Source organism: Amia ocellicauda, chromosome 2, assembly GCF_036373705.1.
Source record: "Amia ocellicauda isolate fAmiCal2 chromosome 2, fAmiCal2.hap1, whole genome shotgun sequence".
Lineage (NCBI taxonomy): Eukaryota > Metazoa > Chordata > Actinopteri > Amiiformes > Amiidae > Amia > Amia ocellicauda.
The window spans coordinates 47455954-47478251 of record NC_089851.1 but is presented as its reverse complement, the minus strand read 5'-3'; the positions used below and the strand labels follow the sequence as shown (position 1 = coordinate 47478251).

The 22298-nt window shown below is 37.1% G+C and overlaps 1 protein-coding gene across 3 annotated transcripts in view; it reads right to left on the bottom strand.

Annotated features, from left to right (window-relative positions):
- The window catches only part of LOC136711174 (ras-related protein Ral-A), a 38073-nt gene extending 17636 nt beyond the window's left edge, over positions 1–20437 (bottom strand). The window contains exons 1-2 of one of the 3 annotated variants that reach the window (XM_066687240.1): positions 20307–20437; positions 47–207 (exon numbers count right to left, since the gene is read on the bottom strand). In XM_066687240.1, the coding sequence (XP_066543337.1) occupies positions 47–160 (114 nt within the window). In that variant the 5' untranslated portion in view covers positions 161–207; positions 20307–20437. Of the gene's footprint in view, positions 1–46; positions 208–20302 lie in introns of all 3 variants that reach the window. The other 2 variants (XM_066687232.1, XM_066687249.1) reach the window with 2 other exon arrangements.
- Between the last annotated feature and the right edge of the window lie 1861 nt (positions 20438–22298).

Below are 22298 nucleotides of genomic sequence, written 5' to 3'. Positions count from 1 at the left end.
TACATTTTCCCACTGCAGCATTAAGGGGGGTAACAAATTATTTTACCTCGTCGTACATGAACTGCAGCGTCAGTGCAGACTTCCCCACACCACCACTGCCAACCATTATCACCTTGTGTAGGGCCAGGGAGTTCTGTCCTTTGGGCTTGTTTGCTGCCATCTTGAGAGAGATGAGTTACAATAACAAATGGGACCAGACAAATTGATCTGGAAAAAAAATACATATATTTAAAAAAATAATTACATTTATCATAGACTCCATTCATACTTATTAGGCCGGCCCTGGGCAGCCTCAAATTTAGTCCAGCTTTTTTCAGACACCCCGTTCACACTTGCGGTTTTAGGAGCCTAAGTGCGTTCACATATGCGGGCGAAAAGGCGGCCTAAACTAAATGCATGCTGGGAGTAAACAAATCTGCTAAAAAAAAAAAAAGTGACGCAGGACATTAGGTCTGCTTACAGGTGTATGCGATGTATTTATAAGCACAACTTATTCATATTTATGTAAATATATAGGCTATTGATCAGTTCTATATTTTCTTTGAAAGTAATCTTAACCCTTTGCAGCCAAAGCTTTCTAATACAATTAAAATGTGCTGGTTCAATGGGGAAACAAATTTATACATTTCCCTTTTCAAATGTCGATCTTCGGTTCTGCAAGTCTAAAAGTGCCGTTATACAATTCACCCGAAAGCGAAGCACCTTTATAAGGACATCTACATTAAATCACAAGAAATCATATGCATTAGTATGCGTCTATAGTTATATCCTCAGACAGCAGCGCTGTACACTTCCCACGGTTTCCGTTTTAACTTTATCTTCCATCCACATTGTAAACAGCAGTTTAATTTCTGTATCGTCCCAATTGTTTCCTCCAACGCCGGCATTTGTGATTATACTGCTCAGCTCAATATAATCGCATTTCGGATTGCATAGAAAATAGCTGGTCTCGTTTTAAAATGCATTGATTTGAATGGAAACCTGCTTCAGTTAAATTTAAATTGTTTTAATGCAAAATTCAGATAATTAATAAAGTTACCTGGTCCCGTTCACAATTTCACAAGGAAAGAACCTAGCCCAGGGGTTCCCAAATTGCGACCCGGGGGCCAAATGCAGCCTTCAAGGATGTTTGGTGCGGCCCCCCAAAGCCAACCTTCAACCACCCCTTTTCTGAACCTTTACTAGATTTTTAAATTTTCAGATTTTTTTCTGTTACAAATTGCATATGTAATTTGGGGAAAAATAATAAAATAATTAAAGTTCATAAATGTTCCCTAACGCAGAAGTATAGGAAATAAAAAGGCATGATTTAGGACATATTTCATTTTCATCTGTGATAAATTATCTACTAGACTCCCGATCCCATGCAACCTCTGGAAATTGGCCCTCCATCTCCATTGGGAACCCCTGACCTAGCCTATGTGTAACAGTTTTGAGAAAATTTGCACCACAAAATTGCCATTATTACATTATAAGGGCCACAAGCATGTGGAACCATTCAAATGAAAGCATATAAACTACAGAATAAATGTCTGCATTGTTGATCATGATTAGACACTATATTGTAACACTACCATCTCCCCCCGCCCAAGATAAATACCATAATTATGAATTTTAAAAGTTATGTCTTTTTTTTTTTAGTTAATTTTTTCTTCTTCTTCCTTTTAGTACTAATCAAAATACAACTCATAAAAGATAGGGCTGAAGAGAAAATCATTGGAGCCATGATGATAGAGGATGAAGACAGCTCAGCACGGTAAAGGCCATTGCACACTGGATCCGACATGTCATTTGTTGTCCGTCATCCAAAATGTTGTCTGTCAAGGACACTGCACATTGTACTGAGCCGAGCCATTTTCATCCTCCGTCACCACGGCTGTATGTATACAGAGAAAACTAAGTAAGCAAGAAAAAAAGCAGGTTAGCCAAAAAAGAGGAGCAAGCAATAAAAAAAAGGCTAATAGGATTTAAAAACTTACAAATAACAGATATCCTTACATACTTTTTAAAAGGTGATTTAGAAGACATTTCTTTAAACTATCATGTGTAGGGGTGCTTCTCCGAGTCTCCATGGTGCAGTGCTGCAGAAGGCTCAGACTATGGGATGAAATTAGAGCCACGGATTTTGAATTCAAAAATATAGGCTAAAGATATGTATATCAAACGAAAAACAAATTGAAAACGTTTGACCTTTGTTTCGAGTTTGCAATGGGGCTGCTGAAGAAATAAGGAGCTTTTACATAATTTTTACAAAGATGTTATTAAAAAAAAAAAAAAAAAGCACACAAACTAGGCTACACCTCACCATCAAGACTCAAACGCAGAGTGCATGTTTTAAATGTTAAACTGTTTATTTGTTGTTTATCTGTTATTAACCACTTTTTGAATTCTAGATAAATCAGACGGTAGATACCATTCTCAGTTACATTGTTCTTCATGGTTAGACACGCAGAAACTTTTCCACCAATCCACGTCTTCCTCACGTTTCATTGGTCAGTGCCATTTTTATTGCACTCAAAATCAGATTGAATCATAAGGTAATATGCGCCCTTTTTTCCCCCCTTTTCACGCATGTAAAGATTGGATGCATTATCGGATCCAATGTGCATGTAAATGCAAATATTTTGCTACTATGCATACTCATATTGTCTCTCATTTCAGAAAAAAAAAAATATATATATATATTCTACCTCCATAGTCCAGTATTGGAGTGCTGCTGAAGCTATTTGATGTAGAAAAGCCTGTAAACACTGAATTTAAACAGACTGATTTTTTTTCTTCATTATTTATTTGTTTAGCATCTTTCAAACTGAAGAGTAAACAGCTTTGTGCTTTGAGAACAATGTAAAAACACCTGTTGCTGAATGCACTTTATAAAACCCTTTAGTTTTTTCCACATATTTTCTTTTGGTTTTATAACTGCCATTGCAAGTTGTTTTAAAAATAGAGCATTGTGCAAGATGAGGGAAAAACTCAAAACTTAATTTGTAATAAAACACTTGCCTTTAATGCAAGGTATTATTATTTTTTTATTCAATTAAATCAATTTATCCAACTAGAAAAATCGACAGATTACTCAATTACCAAAATAGTTGTTTGTTCCAGCCCTGTATATTTTTTCCATACTTTGCACAGTCAATATCTCCACACCGAAACAGCAACACCAACGCCAAGCAACGATCTTATCAAGCTTGGTCTCATTTGAAAACCCCAAGTCTGTAGTTTCCAGGGATATAAAAATGTATCTGGCTATAATAATGCCAGAGTTATTAATAGATGCATCTCAATCCACCAGATGGTTGTAATTAAAATATTTAAATTACAAAATAAAAGACAAGTCAAGATGTATGTCAATGTTAGGAATATTAGGAATAAGATGCAGGAATAAATGATACTGTAGACCTTTAGAGGGATGCCAATGAATATAAAATCAATGGGAACACAATGTTTAGGAGAAACAGTAGTATCAAAAATACGAGGCAGAACACAGATTAAGCTATTGTCTATGAATCTGTATGGATCAAAATTCATAAAAATAAACTAAAAGTAAAATTATAAATTGATATTACAAACTAGGCCTACCCAATTCTGACTACAACACTGAAGCTCTATTCTCTTATGTATTCAATACTGCATGTTGCAAGGGAGAGAGTACTATAATGTGGGACTTGCAACTATCATTGTATAGACTGGGGTACACAATTGGGACCCCAGCTGAAGTTAAAATGGTTGAAATTATGTATGTATGTTATGTAAAAGAATAAAGTGATTGCATCTGGTCTGTTCACATAACGAAGACAAAGTAAGAAACAAAAAGGAAAAATCACAGAGAATTGTGACTAATATAAGATTACATTTTCCAACAAATAGAGACTAAACTGCTTTACAAATGGTCATACCTTTAAGGCAGGGGTGTCAAACTCAAATTTAACAATGGCCCATATGATCATTTCAAGTTTCATTCAAGGGCTGCATAAATATTTGCTCGTCCCTATTTATAATTCACTGTTGTTTCAACAAAATTTGCAACACTCAATTTAAATGAATTAGTTAGAATTTACACTGACGATTATTCAAAACACACATCTGACCTAATTGCTTCTCTGAGGGGGTTCATTTGTGGAGGAGACGCGACACCTTTTTCGTCTTGTGCTGAAGCGATCTTCAGTATGGAATTGTAGATGCAGTCATTCAGTCATGATTTTTGGGGGGGATTTGTTGAACTTTGCAGAAGTATGTGCTTCCCAACATTGAGGACTTGTGCAGCTTGCAGGCGGGACTGGTAATAAGGGGTAAAACTCTGCAGCACCAACGGAATTGATCTTCGCTTTAAGTGTGCCATTGTATTGCACTTCGATCAGTCCCATCTGGATGTCCTCTGGAGCACTGTTCACATCAACACCAAACATGTTGGAGAAAAGCTGGAAACTGAATTCCTGTTTGCAAAAGTGACATTTGTGAGAGAGATACAGATGGCTTGGCAAGTCGGGAAACGGAAAAGGTTGTCCCATAAACGTAATTTAAGCTGAAATGCTTTCACAAATCTCATGCTATACATCTCGGTTATGACCCGTTTACTGCCCTGTAGCTTCATATTTAAGGTGTTAAGATGCTCGGTAACATCACATAGAAATGCAATATCACACAGCCAGCTTTAATCCGAGAGCTCTGATATTTGTCTCCCTTTGTTTTGCAGAAAAAGTCTGGTTTCTCCCCGTAGCTGAGTACGATGCCCCCGACTCAGCCAGTTGGCTGTGATTTAAACCTCTAGCCCTGATCAAATGTACAGTTTTTGTTGCCATGTGCATTACATGATCCAAATTCAGCACCTTCCCACACAAAGCTTCCTGAAGAACAATGCAATGATAAATTGTCCTGGGCAGACCAGTTTTCTCACCACACAGCACAGGTGTTCCGTTCACATTTATAAACGACATGACAGAAATGTGCACACTTTACTTAAATTATAACCTGCGATATTGTATCTGCTGTTACTGAATGCTTATTCTTGAAACGTTTGTATTTTGTTTTAATTGTAACTAGGGATGCACCAATATGAAAATTCTGGGCCAATACTGATATCCAATATTAGGGCTGTGCGATATGACGATATATATCGTGCGACGAAGAAAAACGTCTATCGTTTCATATTATGCTCCATCGTTTATTTCGTTGTCTCGCAAATCCCACACTTTATGGCATTTTTTTTTTTGTCATTTGGACGACGCTTTGCGTTCTTCCACACGTGCCGGATGCAAGAAAGAAATTTGCATTCAGACAACACAAACAAACATGGAGGAGAGTGAACTTGACACAGAATAACCAAAAGATACTTTAATGCACAAGTGCACACGTTCTGCCCCGCTCTTGTCGCCGGGCTAAACTCGATCTGCAAGCACCCCCGACAAAGCAGGGGTGGGGGGTGCGATAGTGTTATTTAGATTGTATAAAATTTAAGAATAATTAATAATTGTTTGCATTTTAATAAATTGGAAAGCAATGCAAACAGATGCAGAAAGTTTCATTTTCTTTTTATTAAGTGGTAAAACAGTTTTTATTAGTCTGCATGTGAAAACATGCAGAGTCTTGTTCTCTTACAAAAGCTTTATTAATAATAATAATAATAATAATAATAATAATAATAATATTATTCCTTTCGTCTGGACTGCTACTCCTCCTACAATTCTTAACATACAGACACTGTCATACTACACGATTTCTACAATCCGACCCGATTTTGTGAACAGTGGGCAGCTCACACTTAACGACTATTTTGCACCGAATTTATGTCTTTTGCGTCGTGAAGGAGCGCACACTACCGGTCGCTTAAGTACAAGAGCACACACAATACATGACTGATCTGAAATCGTGGCGATCTGCGTCACAGCCTCCAAATCTCGCAGAAATACGTGTGATCCACACAGCGAAAAGGTCAACAAACAGAGACATGCACATGTACAGGTCACGTTTGTGTAGTGCAGATCTGCGCTGCTCCACCAATGGGATCCGTGGGATTTCTGCAGATCTGTGCAAAACTGCAGAAAGAACGCGACCACAGTCCGCTCTGCGGACAAACACAAAAAGCGTATAGTATTTAAAAATAACGTGCCCCGAAACAACCATTGGTATTTGAAGTATTTTACTAAATATGAATGGAAATCTTATTCTCCTGTCATGTTTATTCTTCCAGTTTCTTTTCTCTTCTTCAGTCAGCTCAGCTCTCATTGGCTGCTGATCACGTCACTCTCCACGATCGGCACCGATTGAGTCGTAAATATTAAACGTTTCATAAAATCGTAACGGCTCCAACGAGCCTACTATCAGATCAGCGGGCAAACGATCACATCGCAGCCCATCTCTCACTAAACGACCATCGGTGGCAGGGACGCACCCCGACCAGGCTACCTGTCGTGACGAGTTGTGAGGGCCAAATCGGGCTTAAAATCGTGTAGTGTGACCCCAGCATAAACTTCACACAGTGGTTCATTATGATACCGTTGAGGTTGCTTGTGCTCTTTGCTCAGCTAGGATCGACATTTATTGAGTTCTGATCGATAAAAACCCCAAAAAACTTGAATGGTGGAACGGATTCTCGCGCACAGACAGACCAACTGAAAGACTGGCAGCCAATCAGCGGTAGTATATTATTTACATTACATTATTTGTCATTTAGCAGACGCTCATATCCAGGGCAACTTACATTTGTACCCATTGTACCCCAATCAGCGGTCACGATTCCCATCGTCCGATTCCCCTTCTCTGTCTCGGCTATTCTCTGCGCCTTGCGCGTTGCACTGCGATTTCCCACTGCGGTCACAGCGTGTATTATGGATTTCTGTATTAAATACTGTATAATTATAATACTTATACCACTACTACTAATAATAATAATTATACTACATTAAATGTGTGTATACGGGACTTTAATACGGATCATTTGTAATGTTATTCCATATTATTCAGTCTTGTTAACTGCACTACGAGACTTTGTTAGAAAAAAGCCTACATATCTCAGTTCATTCCCTATAATACAGCATGTTCTCTATGATTTTACCTTGCTTTAAAGAAGCTTACACCATACGATATCCCCATACAATACTGTATCATATCATATAAACTACATTATATCAGTATAATACTGTTTTATATACTAATATTTATTCACTGCTACTACTTATATACTAAATACATTCGTTAACTGCTTTATATACTAATACGTATTCCACTAAGGTTACTAATAATGATAACGCCACATTAAATTTGTATATACGGGACTTTAGTACCGATTATTAGCACACGTGAGCGCATGGCTGTTTAAAAGTATGAGCCATAATCATAGTTTGTCAGAGCACATCCATCCTTTATTCATAGTATTAGAAAGTGCCTATAACTGTGAATGTACACATAGTAATGGTAAGTTTAAAGCACGTCATGAAAACAACGATATAACAATAATATATTGTTGGGCAAAAATGGAAGTATCTTGGAAAACGAACAAGATGTAACAAATGTTCTAAATTAGTATTTCACAGAGGTTTTTACAAAAGAAAAGACGGATAACATGCCACAGGTTAACAATCAGTCCAGGCAAATCCTAAGAGAGATCAGGATAAATGAGGAGGAGGTACTAAAGGGACTAGCAGAATTAAAAAAAAAAAAAAAAAATCACCTGGGCCAGATGGGATATTTCCAACAGTATTTTATTTATTATTAAATTATTTATAGGCCGCTAAGTCAAATATTCCAAATGACACTTAGAACAGGGGATGTGCCAACTGACTGGAGACAGCTAATGTCCCCTTTCTTGTGGATTGGTATGACAAAACTGAGCCAGGAAATTACAGACCAATCAGTCTCACCTGCATCACCTGTAAAATGTTGGAAAAAATGATTAGACAGAAAATAGAGGAGCATCTAAATGAAAACCATATTCTTGGAGATAGTCATAATGGGTTTAGACGAGGCAGATCATGTCTTACTAATTTATTAGAATTGTTTGAAAATGCAACTGCAGCTGTAGATCATATTAAAGCATATGATATGATATGATATACTTAGATTTTCAGAAAGCTTTTGATAAGGTTCCACACCAAAGACTGCTCCTCAAATTGGAAGCTATAGGCATTCAGGGTAATGTAAGTAGATGGATTATGAACTGGTTGATGTATAGGAAACAGAGGGTGTCGATTAGAGGAGTCGCTTCTAACTGGAATGAGGTTTTTAGTGGAGTTCCACAGGGATCAGTACTAGGGCCTTTGCTTTTTCTAATCTGTATTAATGATCTGGACTCTGGGATAGTTAGCAAACTTGTCAAATTTGCAGATGATACTAAAATAGGTGGCTCAGCAGATACAATCTCGGCAGCACAGGCTATTCAAAGGGACTTGGATAATATTCAGTTGTGGGCCGACACCTGGCAGATGAAATTCAATGTGAACAAGTGCAAGGTAATACACGCAGGTATCAAAAATGTCCACTATAATTACACTATGGGAGGTACAGATCTAGATGAAGTATCGCATGAGAAAGACCTAGGAGTCTATGTGGACTCCTCACTCCTCTCCATCCAAACAGTGTGGGGAAACCGAATGTTAGGGTATATTGTCAAAAGTGTAGAATTTAAAACAAGGGAAGTAATGTTAAGACTGTACAATGCACTAGTTAGACCTCATCTGGAATGCTGTGTACAGTTCTGGGCACCACACTTCAAGAAAGATATTGCTGCCCATAGTTGAAGACAGAGGCTTCAGAAATCTGATATATTTCAGCCCAAAATACACAATACCGAGTAGGAGCTACTTTTCCGATGTCGCGTTGCCCGGGTTGTTGAATCTCGTGTCATGTCACACACGCAGCCTGTTACAAGCCAATCCCGAAGCAGCAATCAGTTTTACAACTGATATTTGGACATCTAATGTAAGCTTAATGTCAATGATGACTGCTCAATGAACACCAGCTACCAGCCACTCTACACACATCAGTGGGGGCTTATTGAGAAAACCACACTGCTGGAGGCGGTTCAGAGACGGTTCAGCAACATTGAAAAGGTGCCACTGTATATTGTATATTGTATACTGTTATTGATCGCAGGTAGGTTAAATAGCCAACTGTAACTATATACTGTAAACATGATGATGATTATTAGCAATATTTCTGCTACTACCATCTACTACTAATAATAATAATATAACAAAAACAATATAATTATTGCCAATAATAATAATAATAATAATAATAATAATAATAATCATCATGTTAAAAACTTGTGTAGCCTAGAGTATAAAACAAATTTGATGAACATAGCTATATAGCTATAGGTTAATAGTTATGCTTTATATTTTCCTAGCTATATTTGAAACACAATCATTTGAGTCAAATGATTGTGTTTCAAATATAGCTTGGAAAAAGTAGCGATTCTTTGATTGAAAATGATTTGACCAATCCTTCTTGTCTTTGTTTATGCAAAAGGTACGAGAATTGCTACTTTTCAGCAGAAGTTAAAGACCAAGTGAAACAGGCGCTTTTGGCTATGCTGGAGGGGGAGACCAGACATGCAGTTGATTAACCTGTGTCTGCAGTACCTGGTCCTGTCACAGAAGCACCTGCAGCCAAAAAACCATGTAGTCTACTACTTTCAGTACATGATGAAATACTGAAGGAGAATGCTGACGTGGAGCAGCTGCTGGCCAGCCCCTCATCTGTGAAGATACAGAGCTACCTCTCCGAGTTGCCCAGCAGCAGAAGCAAAAACACATTGACCTACTGGAGGATCAACAAAGACAGTTTCCCTGCGCTTGCTCCACTTGCCCAAGCCTACCTCTCTGCTCCATGTACAACCATTGAAAGTGAGCGCTTTGCTGGACATGTGATAGATGAAAGGAGAAACCGATTATCAGGTGACAAGGCAGAGATGCTTCTGTTTGTGAAGAAAAACCTGCCATTAATGCTCAAGTAATAGCATTTTGCCTATACATATGTTGGCAACAAAGAAAAGGTGCCTTGTTATTTAAGTATTACCCACTGCACCTATTATCATTTGGAAGAGTATTGTACACTTCAAAGATTACAAGCCTATGAACAAGACTGGACGTTTGTGAGATGAGTAAAAAAAAAAAAATAGTATAAATTGACCTTTTTAACATAGTGGAAATTGACATCTGTTTTGTTATATAAATCAACTCATTTTCAGTTAATTGCACAGAGCACTTTATTTTGAGAGTTGTTGAAGTGAGAATAAAAATTTGCATTGAAGAAAAGTAGATTTTTGTTTGTATATACTGTCAATTATACAGTGAGGGAAAAAAGTATTTGATCCCCTGCTGATTTTGTACGTTTGCCCACTGACAAAGAAATGATCAGTTTATAATTTTAATGGTAGGTGTATTTTAACAGTGAGAGACAGAATAACAACACAAAAATCCAGAAAAAGGCATTTCAAAAAAGTTATAAATTGATTTGCATGTTAATGAGGGAAATAAGTATTTGACCCCTTCGACTTAGTACTTGTTGGCAATCACAGAGGTCAGATGTTTCTTGTAGTTGGCCACCAGGTTTGCACACATCTCAGGAGGGATTTTGTCCCACTCCTCTTTACAGATCCTCTCCAAGTCATTAAGGTTTCAAGGCTGACGTTTGGCAACTCGAACCTTCAGCTCCCTCCACAGATTTTCTATGGGATTAAGGTCTGAAGACTGGCTAGGCCACTCCAGGACCATAATGTGCTTCTTCTTGAGCCACTCCTTTGTTGCCTTGGCTGTGTGTTTTGGGTCATTGTCATGCTGGGATACCCATCCACGACCCATTTTCAATGCCCTGGCTGAGGGAAGGAAGTTCTCACCCACGATTTGACGGTACATGGCCCTATCCATCGTCCCTTTGATGTGGTGCAGTTGTCCTGTCCCCTTAGCAGAAAAACACCCCTAAAGCATAATGTTTCCACCTCCATGTTTGACGGTGGGCATGGTGTTCTTGGGGTCATTCCTCCTCCTCCAAACACGGCGAGTTGAGTTGATGCCAAAGAGCTCCATTTTGGTCTCATCTGACCACAACACTTTCACCCAGTTCTCCTCTGAATCATTCAGATGTTCATTGGCAAACTTCAGACGGGCCTGTACATGTGCTTTCTTGAGCAGGGGGACCTTGTGGGCGCTGCAGGATTTCAGTCCTTCACGGCGTAGTGTGTTACCAATTGTTTTCTTGGTGACTATGGTCCCAGCTGCCTTGAGATCATTAACAAGATCCTCCCGTGTAGTTCTGGGCTGATTCCTCACCGTTCTCATGATCATTGAAACTCCACAAGGTGAGATCTTGCATGGAGCTCCAGACCGAGGGAGACTGACAGTTATTTTGCGTTTCTTCCATTTGCGAATAACCACACCAACTGTTGTCACCTTCTCACCAAGCTGCTTGGCGATGGTCTTGTAGCCCATTCCAGCCTTGTGTAGGTCTACAATCTTGTCCCTGACATCCTTGGACAGCTCTTTGGTCTTGGCCATGGTGGAGAGTTTGGAATCTGATTGATTGATTGCTTCTGTGGACAGGTGTCTTTTATACAGGTAACGAGCTGAGATTAGGAGCACTCCCTTTAAGAGAGTGCTCCTAATCTCAGCCCGTTACCTGTATAAAAGACACCTGGGAGCCAGAAATCTTGCTGATTGATAGGGGATCAAATACCTATTTCCCTCATTAACATGCAAATCAATTTATAACTTTTTTGAAATGCCTTTTTCTGGATTTTTGTGTTGTTATTCTGTCTCTCACTGTTAAAATACACCTACCATTAAAATTATAAACTGATCATTTCTTTGTCAGTGGGCAAACGTACAAAATCAGCAGGGGATCAAATACTTTTTTCCCTCACTGTAGTTCTTAGAAAGAAAATCGGAATCGGCAAATTGTGCCAGTGCTGTGAAAACACTGCAAGTGAAACGCCAGGTCCACATGGCACAGAGTGCTTTTACTCTAACTGATTAATGCGTGATTGCTACTGCACAATAGTACAGAGTGCAACAGCACAGGCACATCACATGCAAAATAATGATTCATGGACATTATCAGCAGAGGAGCATTTATTACAATGCTATATATTCGTGAAGTGTTCACCTGGAGAGGGCTGTCAAAATGCAGTGTGAGGTATGAGCTCACGCAGGGAAAGTGCAGAAACATGTCCTGTGTGGACTGTACCGAGCTATCATGTATGCAGGCTAAATATATAGTAAATAGTTTCTTGAAATACAAAGCTACAGTGAATACAAGCACTGTATGTCGAAAACAAAGTTTACTTTAGTGTACAATTATGTTTTGATAAATGCAAGTTATTTTTGAACTATAAAATAATGCTTTTGAGCATTATTCATATATTTACGTTTGCACTTTTTTCATTCCCTTATTGTATGCTGTTTTTGAGCTTTTTGCTTATTGTAGGCTATACAGTTATTAATGTTTTGACTGCAGTGTGTACTTTTAGAAAAAAAGTGGTTTGTTATTCATAGCAATAATATTAATGTTTTATGATCATATTTCAATTTAAATACTCCATTTGTGCTATGTAAATGTTGGATTTGATGTTCATGAATAAAACATCTGAGTTTTATACATTGGTTGGCATTCATATCAAAACTGTTAAAGAGCTATCGGTTACAATGACCGGCTTTGGCGGTTGTAGGTAGTTCGAAATGTCAGCGCTTCTAGTGTTAATTTAACAGTTTTGCACACATATAGCTCTTAAACGAGTCCTCAGTTTTTATGTAGCCTGCTGATTTTTGTTCATGGTATTCAGCTGCAACTAAATGTTTTGTAAAATAAAACACAGAATAAATGTGTTTGATATCAAAACGTTTGACTTTTTTACCACATTGGAATCGAAACTGGGAATCGATAAGCAGAATCAGAATCGATCAAATTCAAACAATACCCAACCCTAGTATGCGACAGAGTTGGGATTTACTAAACATGTGCGAAGTTTGACATCAGCGAATGCAGATTCGAACTCCGTCACAACCCTATCGGCGAACAACACAACAGTGACGAGTGCACTTTATATTAAATGGAAACTTTTTTTTTTAAGGGTAACAGTACCAACTGTCAGCTTAAGAGGTTAATGAGATGGCAATCCCAAAACTGCCTCAGAAGGTGAACAAGAAGATTACAACCAAGTGGTTTTTCATGTATAAATGGCCGAGATACAGGGAGTCAAAATTTCATGGTCAACGGTGTATTGAGTAGATGTTATCAGAAGTAATGTAGTGTCAAAGACAGCAGGGCATTTGTTCTTGCCATAGCAAAAAAAAAAAAAAAGAGGCTTCTCTGAAACCCCCTTGTTCTGCAACTGTAACTAGCAATGATGAGCAGGAATCTAACTCAAGGAAGTAGATGTGTACTGTAAATATATTAAGTAGGGCCCGACAGATATCGGAGCATCGGCCAATAATGGGCTTTTACATAAATACCTGTATTGGCACATATTCCACCAATATATTTTCTCAAATTATTGGCTAAATATTTTTTCAAATTACCATAAAATCCTTCATACTTCAGACGATAGATAAATAAATACATGTTTATTTGGTTTTAGTCGTTATTATAATTTACCATTACTTTTTAACAAAAATATGGTGCTTTAGTTTTTGCTGGAAGCTTCCGACTCCTTTGATTCTCATGCGCAGCAACGCCACGTGCACACTTCTGAGCGCCACAGTGAAACAAAAATACACCCACTGAGAAACACAGGGCTTATAAACCAATAAACATGTGTTTTACTAAAACCCTCATAATCAATAGAAAGTATTTTTGAAAGCTGCAGTGCATTTGAGTACCCATGGTTTTGACTATTGTTTATTTTCATCATGATTGAAGATTACCATAGATTACCATGGCATAGAGGTGCATTTTTACTGAAAAGTTAATTAAATCGCTTTTCAAAATTCTCAAAAGCAATTCAAATAAAGAAAAACAGTAAATGTTCACTGAAGATGTTGACAAATGACAAGCAAGCTCAGATCACAGTAAAAAATCCCCAAAAAATTGTGAAAAACACATCTCTCGGACAATGTTGGATAAAACTGAAACTATACACTATTTCAAATACTACATTGTGTTTTGGCTATAATCATATTGCAATATGTTTAAAGCCCCATTCACACTGGGTTTGAATGCCGGCAAGGATGCATTCGCACAGAAAACAGATTTCCGGCAAGAGCGCTGTGGCCATGGGAACGAGACGCTACAGAAGCCCGTGGATTCTGAGAGCAGACCCAGACTGACACAGACACATTTAAAGATATGGCAGTAGCAGTAAAATACTCCGAGATAGATATTTATGAGACGTCACACTCAATGCTGCTTAAAATATTCACAAATATAGTAGCCTATTGTTGTGTTCTGTATAACTGCATACAGTATGTTTAAATAGACAGTTGGATGCAGTCACTATTCAGACTGTTGTCATACGATTATGAAAATGAATTGCTTTGCTGGTCAGATCTGCGCACATTCTGCACAACGTGAATGCACCCATGTATTATTTGGTTGTATCAGTATCAAATGTGTTAGACTACATGTAGTAACTTTATTGCCGTCATTATTATTATTTATTTATTGGCAGACGCCCTTATCCAGGGCGACTTACAAATAAGAGCAATACAAAGTGAAAAAGTACAGTACAGTTCAAAGCATAATGCAATTTACAATTTACACACGTGTATAGGAAATATACAGTAAACAATACAATGTAGTCATATGTATTTGTTATTGTACGCGTTATGCTGTCATTTCTTATATGCATTAATCATGTAAAATGTAAATATCCGGTGTTTTATTAATACAAAAGGAACTGAGCTAACTTGATTATTGCAATATGATCGGAGTCCTGAGAAAACACGGAAGTGAATCACAAAAACGAACCCGAGTTAAGAACTGTACACAAGACAAGTGAACAGCGAGCACAGTGATACATTGTTTCTAAGCAAACAAATCAATATCAATAACATAGTAACACTCAGATTTGCTATATTATACTATATTATTTTCAACCTCCACCATTTTTAACAACCCGGTCCGTTTCTCGTTATGGTCACAAGTTCTTGTTCAAAGGTGGCTTAACCTTGTCATGTTGTGGTCGCAAAAATGTGCCCCTATTCTGATTGGTTACATCAGTTAGCTAACGCACTGCGTCGACACGCAAGGACTTGATGCTGAATTTGCCGGCAATCATTTTCCTGCTACATTCACACAGACACGTTGCCGGAAAATTGCCGGCAATTAGACTAGGAGCCTTTCCGGAAAATTGCCAGCAACGATTTGCCGACAATTACCCATTCACACAGACCTTGCTGGCAACAAAATGCCGACAATGGTTTCAGTGTGAATGGGGTTTAACACACGTATTAAGTTACACTATCGAGTGCATTTTTAAATACATTTCTTTAAAACAAATGCAGCTGTGCTGCCTGCACTATAACTTGCCACTGTTGTATCGGCAGGATTGAGCACTGAGCATGACTTTTGAATTTGAGAGAACCTGACTTGTGTAAAATGCTAATATAAGCTAGACTAGCACTTAACACCATATTATTTGCTCTAATGTATAGAACATGCATATATTTATGTGTGTGTGAAATTGTGCTTGGTCTTTGTTCTAAAGTATAGAACAGTATATTTTTATATTGTTCCTTTATTCTATCTTATTCTAACTTATGCTCTCCTCCTATGTCACAAACCTACAACATGTGCCCTGGACCCTCTCCCTTCTCGCCTCTTCCAAGTGACCGCTCCTGATCTTCTCCCCTTCATCTCCTCCCTCCTCAACTCCTCACTCCTCTCTGGCTGTTTACCCTCTGCATTTAAACAAGCTGCTGTCATCCCACTGCTCAAGAAACCAACCCTTGACACCACCTCTCCTCAGAACTATGGCCCTGTCTCCCTATTCCCTTTCCTCTCAAAGACTCTTGAGCGGGCTTTCTGTCCCAACACTCACTCCTTGATCCTCTGCAATCCGATTTCAACACACTTGCCGAGTTAGTATGAAGCTGCATACTAAACACGGGATCATCCCCAGTTAGTGCGCTGCTTTCAGTTCTATTCATTTGACCCATTATTAAGCCTAATAAATAACACATAGTAATTTAAATTTAGATGGTTAAATGATGTCGGAGATTGATTGTTCCTCCGTGATGTACCAATTTTCAGTTGAACAATGTTTTTTGAAACATTTTTGTTTTACATTTCCATTATATTGCACACAACTTTGCTGTAAAGATGGTGGATAAAGAAACAATAGGGCAGAATAACGCAGAGTGGTCCACAGGCATGCTGGCAAATGGGAGATACTGCTCTTTCAGAAGAAGTAAAAATATATATCAGTGCAATCAAAGCCTATATTTTCAAAATACATTGTTTAAATTTAATCTGCTCCAATGCCTGCGGATACAACAGTAGCAATTGAGGGGCTTTTTATGACGATTTTGAATGTTGTTATATCCAACAACTTTTATTTAGCCTAAGTAATGGCAGTATACAAATCGAATGTTTTAATTTAGTTTATAAAAACCTCTGAAGGTCTAAAGACCGAACAAGCCTTCGAACCTTACGGTAAACAATACAATGACCCTACATAACACTCATCCACATTTGTACAAAACCGACCCTATATTTATGCGGTAATATGCAGCCGATAATATCATGACCCTATAGTTTCTATTTAATACTACGATGGGCAACAAAATTGTGTACTTTAAAGACACTGAGTGTTCAGGAGAAAAATAGTAAATAATTACCTAAATGTTTAATTTAGTTATGAATTAAAATGTTAAAAGTCTGAATTCTGTTTATATTGAATAAAGGCAGACAATAATGCTGGGCCATTTTAGTTAAATGTAGGCTACTTGTGTTTGTGATGACAACAAACCAAATGACAAAATGGCACCTGAAAAACTATAATTTATTTAATCATTTTGTATGCATGATAACAATGTATGTTAAGATCTGTATTAATGTGTTGCTTCTTCTAACTATTGCCACGTTGGTGATCACCCTCAGTGGTACATGTTTTGGGAAAATTAATATTGAAATATGAATGTTTTGTATAATTAGAGGCTTTGAGAAAAGCACATCATGGGAACACATTAAAAACATATTTTTAACACCTTTCAGCCACCATACACGACCTGTAAAAGAACTGTAAAAAGCAATGCCTCTTCTGCCACTTCACACTTGTTGCTGTAGCTTCCGGTATGAGTGAAAACAACCAATAAAAGTTATAATTTTATAGCTTCTGATACGCCAAAGCGACCTTCACTCACATGTGGAAAATTAAGTAATAATCTGCATAGCAGTTAAGATTTGTCAGGGGTCTACCTAGGTATTTGCTGAAGTCAGTGCAGTTGTTCAGAGTATGTTAGGTCAGTAGAATGTCATTCCTAGCAATGGGCTTATCAATGATTATCCTGCGAAGTCCATTGTTATGAAAATGTTGGCGTTTTAAACTTAGCATTTTAAATCCTGGAGGTCCTGTTGGGAAATTAAGTCCATATTCCCATACCTTATACATAATGTATGCACCTATATATAAAAAAAGGATGCCGCCTTAACAAAACAAATGCTTGAACATCAAAAAAAAAAAAGTACACAAAAACCTATATTTCCACCCCCCTGCTCTCATCCCACCAGCAGCTGTAAGATTGTATATCTAAACAGAATGTAAACGTGAGATGTTTAACAATTGAAAAAGACACAGATGACATTTCAGCTCCACCAGCTCCCCCATGTGCCTCTTTCATGAAAATAGTCAAAATCTGTGCAGTAAAACAGTACGTTTCAGAATTTCTTTTATGAGTCGTAAGACCAGTTACTAAAGCAATAATCCTTTTTTAAATATTCCCCAAAATGAAAAAATAGGTTTATGTTCAGCGCTCCAAATAACGTTACAGCTGTGAAACTACTAAGTGTCAAGTATATCTACACTGTCAACAGCAATCTTTTATTTGTAGTCTAGGGCCTATATCACAGTCATGTATGTTCCACACAGTTTTTTATTTTGTTTGGTCATCATAAAGTAGGTTTTGCATACCTCTGAAATTATTGCTCATGTAATCATTAATTATAACTGCAATTCAATTTTGTATCAATAAACATAAATCAGGATAAAAGTAGTTTGGAAATGGTAATTGTGGCTTAAAGTAAGCACACAGTCTACTCCCAGTGCACATAAAAATAGTTATATGTATGATATATGTATGTATGATAGTGAGCTAGGACTCTCCAAATAGTGAACAAATGGGTAAATACTACATAGGGCTTTAAATAAGCATTACTCATATGGGTTTACAATATTTACAAACAGGAAATGTATCAGTTTCCAACATACAGGCTTAGTTAAAAAAAAAAGTATTATAAAGCTTTTCTGTTTCATTTCTTCTTCTTCTTCTTCTTCTTCTTATTATTATTAATAATAATAATAATAAAACTATTTAATTAAATCTTATTTAGTTTACAATTTAAATTAATGTAGGCTATATACCCCAGAGTGCACTTTTATTTCAAAGTCAGTTTAAATAAGGTTTAGAATAAAGTATTAGAATTCTAAGTAAAAAAAAAGTTAGGTATATTCTAAATGGTTAATTTAAATTGGTTTAAATAAGCTAACTTTCAGAAATCAACTGTAAGGTATACTATTTAATTTATTTAATTAAGTTATGTGCAAACATCAAGTGTTCAGGATAGTACTAAATGTTAAGTATGCATGTATAGTTGAAGACTAATTATTTACTAAACTGGTTTTAACATTTGTGTAATTTAAAATACGTAGAAAAAAACTCAAGCGATCTAAATTACAACTGAACAAGCATTTGCATTTATATTCAAAACTTTGGGGAAACTTAAAAATAAAATCTATATTTATTTATGTCTACGAAACAGAATTGGAATGTATGTAGAATACACGGGCATATAACAAACAAACGTATTAAACACCATTAAAAGTGAAAGAAAAAAAATACAATTATTAACCAGTTCTTATTAGAAAACGGGTATCTGATCATAAATGTTTTTTTCCGGATAGATTTCTTAAAATACACCCATGTTTTATTGTTAAATTAGTAGATGTAAGGATATCATTATGTTGTAGAAATTGTTTGTGTTGCTCGTAAATTAAGCTAGTGTAGCAAATAAATACTTACAGCTACAACCAGACTGGAATAGTTTATTTTGCAATTTCTATGAGCATAAAACCTAAACAAATACCTAATTAAAACTTTTTCCACACTCTCTTCGCAGTATCCTCACCTGAGAATGTCTGCAACCGATAACAAACAATCGTTTTCAAAACAATGATTACACAAAATATCAGCCCTGTAGTAAACCAGATCATAAAACTGTAGCGAATTGCACTGTGCAATGAAGTACCATAATTTGTCCATTCTCCTAGGGTGTGGTGGATAAAATACAATACAAATAAAATACTACCCACTTTCCAGTAGCCCACCAACCCGCTTTAACCACTTTAAGGATACAAGAGGTTAATAGTGTCAACACTGCTAGGATTACCACGTGTTAAGTTAAATTTTGAATTGGCTGTTCAAACTATTTTAATCTACAATCATCGGGAAAATTACTTTAATGATTATTAAAAGCGATCAACTTTCCAGTACTGCACCAATAAACAGATCGTTGTGTGAATGTGAAAGGTACCACAAAACTGATTGTACACTGTTGTAATGCATATACGATGCGAATAAGTGATACAAATATATACAATATATAACCTACCTTCTGATTAATTACAATTACCTACATAACCGAAAGTATATTTTACCTAGTAAATGCACCGTGAAACGCAATCAATGATGTCAGAGACGTACCAATTAATTCGAATACTAATACCTGTGTCGATAAGTTATTAGTACGTCCATATTGTATTATCCATGGATGCTCCAGACTGCCGAAGAAAACAGACTATGTGTAATTATATACAAAGGGAAGGCACCGGTAATATATTATAGTACTACTAAAAACAGCGAAGAGGTCAGAATTACGTAATCCCCAATGGAAAAGGTGCATTTCTTACACTAGCTGTAGGGGTAGTTTACTCGATTAGGAATACAAAAGAAGCGCGACAAGAAGTACTTCAGCATTGTGCCTGGGAAACAGGCTCGGCTCTATTCTGGTGTACGGTGTGTCAGTTTCAGTGTCACAAGCCTGAACAGTGGAGTGTATACGGAAAATAATGACAGTCGCAGAGAGTTGAACGGGATTTAAAAACTGATTCATCATGAATGGAAATTCAGCATTGAAATTTCCAAAGTCTTACCTACTCGTTTTAAGGAATACGAACTGCGTTTGTATCCTCTTATCTTCTACAGTTCACAGGTTTTCGTGTTCCCTTCTGCGGCGCTCCGGATGCTGTTTCTTCCCAACAACACATTAATTTAAGCCTCGCCCCTTTTTTTTTTTTTTTTTTGTATGTTTCGGTCTGAAAATATGGCGAAAGGGTGTGGACGGGAACGGTTCGGTGACGTCAGCGCGCACACTGCGTTGAGGGCGGAACGAGAGTTGGGTTCTCGCGTCACAATGTAAACAGAAAGAGACGGCAGGTTGTCGTATGTCCAGTGATTATACCAAAGATCTTATGTATACATAGATAGAACGCCAGAAGAGTGGAAAGATTTACAAAGACATCCAAAACTGAAAAATACTTATTGTGGGCTATTAGCAACTTGTGTTTTGATTGAAAATATTGTAGTACATAGTGTAAATAATATTAATACTTAACTTTAATACTACTAATAATAACAACTACAATAACAATAACAATAATAATAATAATAATAATAATAATAATAATAATAATAATAATAATAATGCATACACATTTTCTACAATTTATTAAACTGAACAGAATTTGTAAAAGTAATAGTGGCATTAAGGTACAATAGTGCTACAATAGTTTAGGGGAACTATTTCTGGAACTATTTATTTCAATTGTGAGCATTCCGAGGCTTGATTTCTCTAATTTAAGGGAATGGCCCCAAAATAATTTCTGGTCCAATTGATAGTAGAAAGGGTCCCCTTTAAACCTACAGTAGTGTCATGCTGGGGAACTGTTTATGAAACTGAATAGACACCCAAACTGGTGACCCCCATGCCACAATGTCATATTTGTACATGCAATGTGAGCATTCCAAGGCTGGATTTCTAATATTTAAAAGAAAGGCCCCAAAATAATGTCTGGTCCAATTGATGATAGAAATGATCCCCTTTAAACCTACAGTAGTGTTTAGCTTTAGGAGAAGGTTATTGTGAAGCTGAAAAGACTGAGTAGAGCTGTATTGAACTGAAATGTAGGTATACAAGGGAATTATCTATTGGTTTGGGTTGTCAGCGTTCCAAGGGTTGCATTCTCCCATGAAAAATCAACTCCCCAAAATCAAAAGTTATTTTTAAGGTACAGCAGTTTTTTGCTGGGGAGCTATTTCTGGAACTGTGAACATACACCCAAAATAGTTTACACTATTTGTCCATTTGGTCGATTAATAAGGCTTATTAGCAGTAATTTAGACATCAATAATTTCCTTGTATACCTACATTTCAGTTCAATACAGATCTACACAGTCTTTTCAGCTTCACAATAACCTTCTCCTCATTTAGTTTGTGGCCAGGGAGGTCTTCTGCATACTTTCAGGGCTATGTTACTTGAAACTACCTGGTAGAGGCTGAGGACCCCTAATGCAATTTAAGACACAAATGTGTGGCATAGGGTACAATGATTTGGGTGAGAAATACCAGTTCAAATAAATAGTTCCCCAGGATAGCACTATTTTACTTTAGAAGGGGACATCTTTCTTTTATCAATTAGACCTAAAGTGGTTCTGTGGACTTTCTTTTTAATATTGGAAAGCAACCCTTGGAAATCTAACAACCCCATCTAAGAAACAAACAAACACTAGTTTGGCTGTCTATTCCCACTCCCCCAAATAGCCCCACCCCCACCCCCACCCCCCAAATTGCTCCCCAACATAAAACTACTGTACTTTAGAGGTGGACCCTTTCTACTATCTAAAGGAGCAGGAACGGTTTGGGGGACTTTCTTTTAAATATTAGAAAACAACCCTTGGAACGCTAACATTGCAATATAAGACACTCAATTGTGGCATGGGGTAAACCACTTTGGGTTCCTATTCTCAGTTCCACAAGCAGTTCCCCAGCATGACACTACTGAAGCACTATTGTACCTTAATGCCACTATTACTTTAACAAATTGTAGAACATGTGTATTAATTATTATTATTGTTGTTGTTTTTATTAGT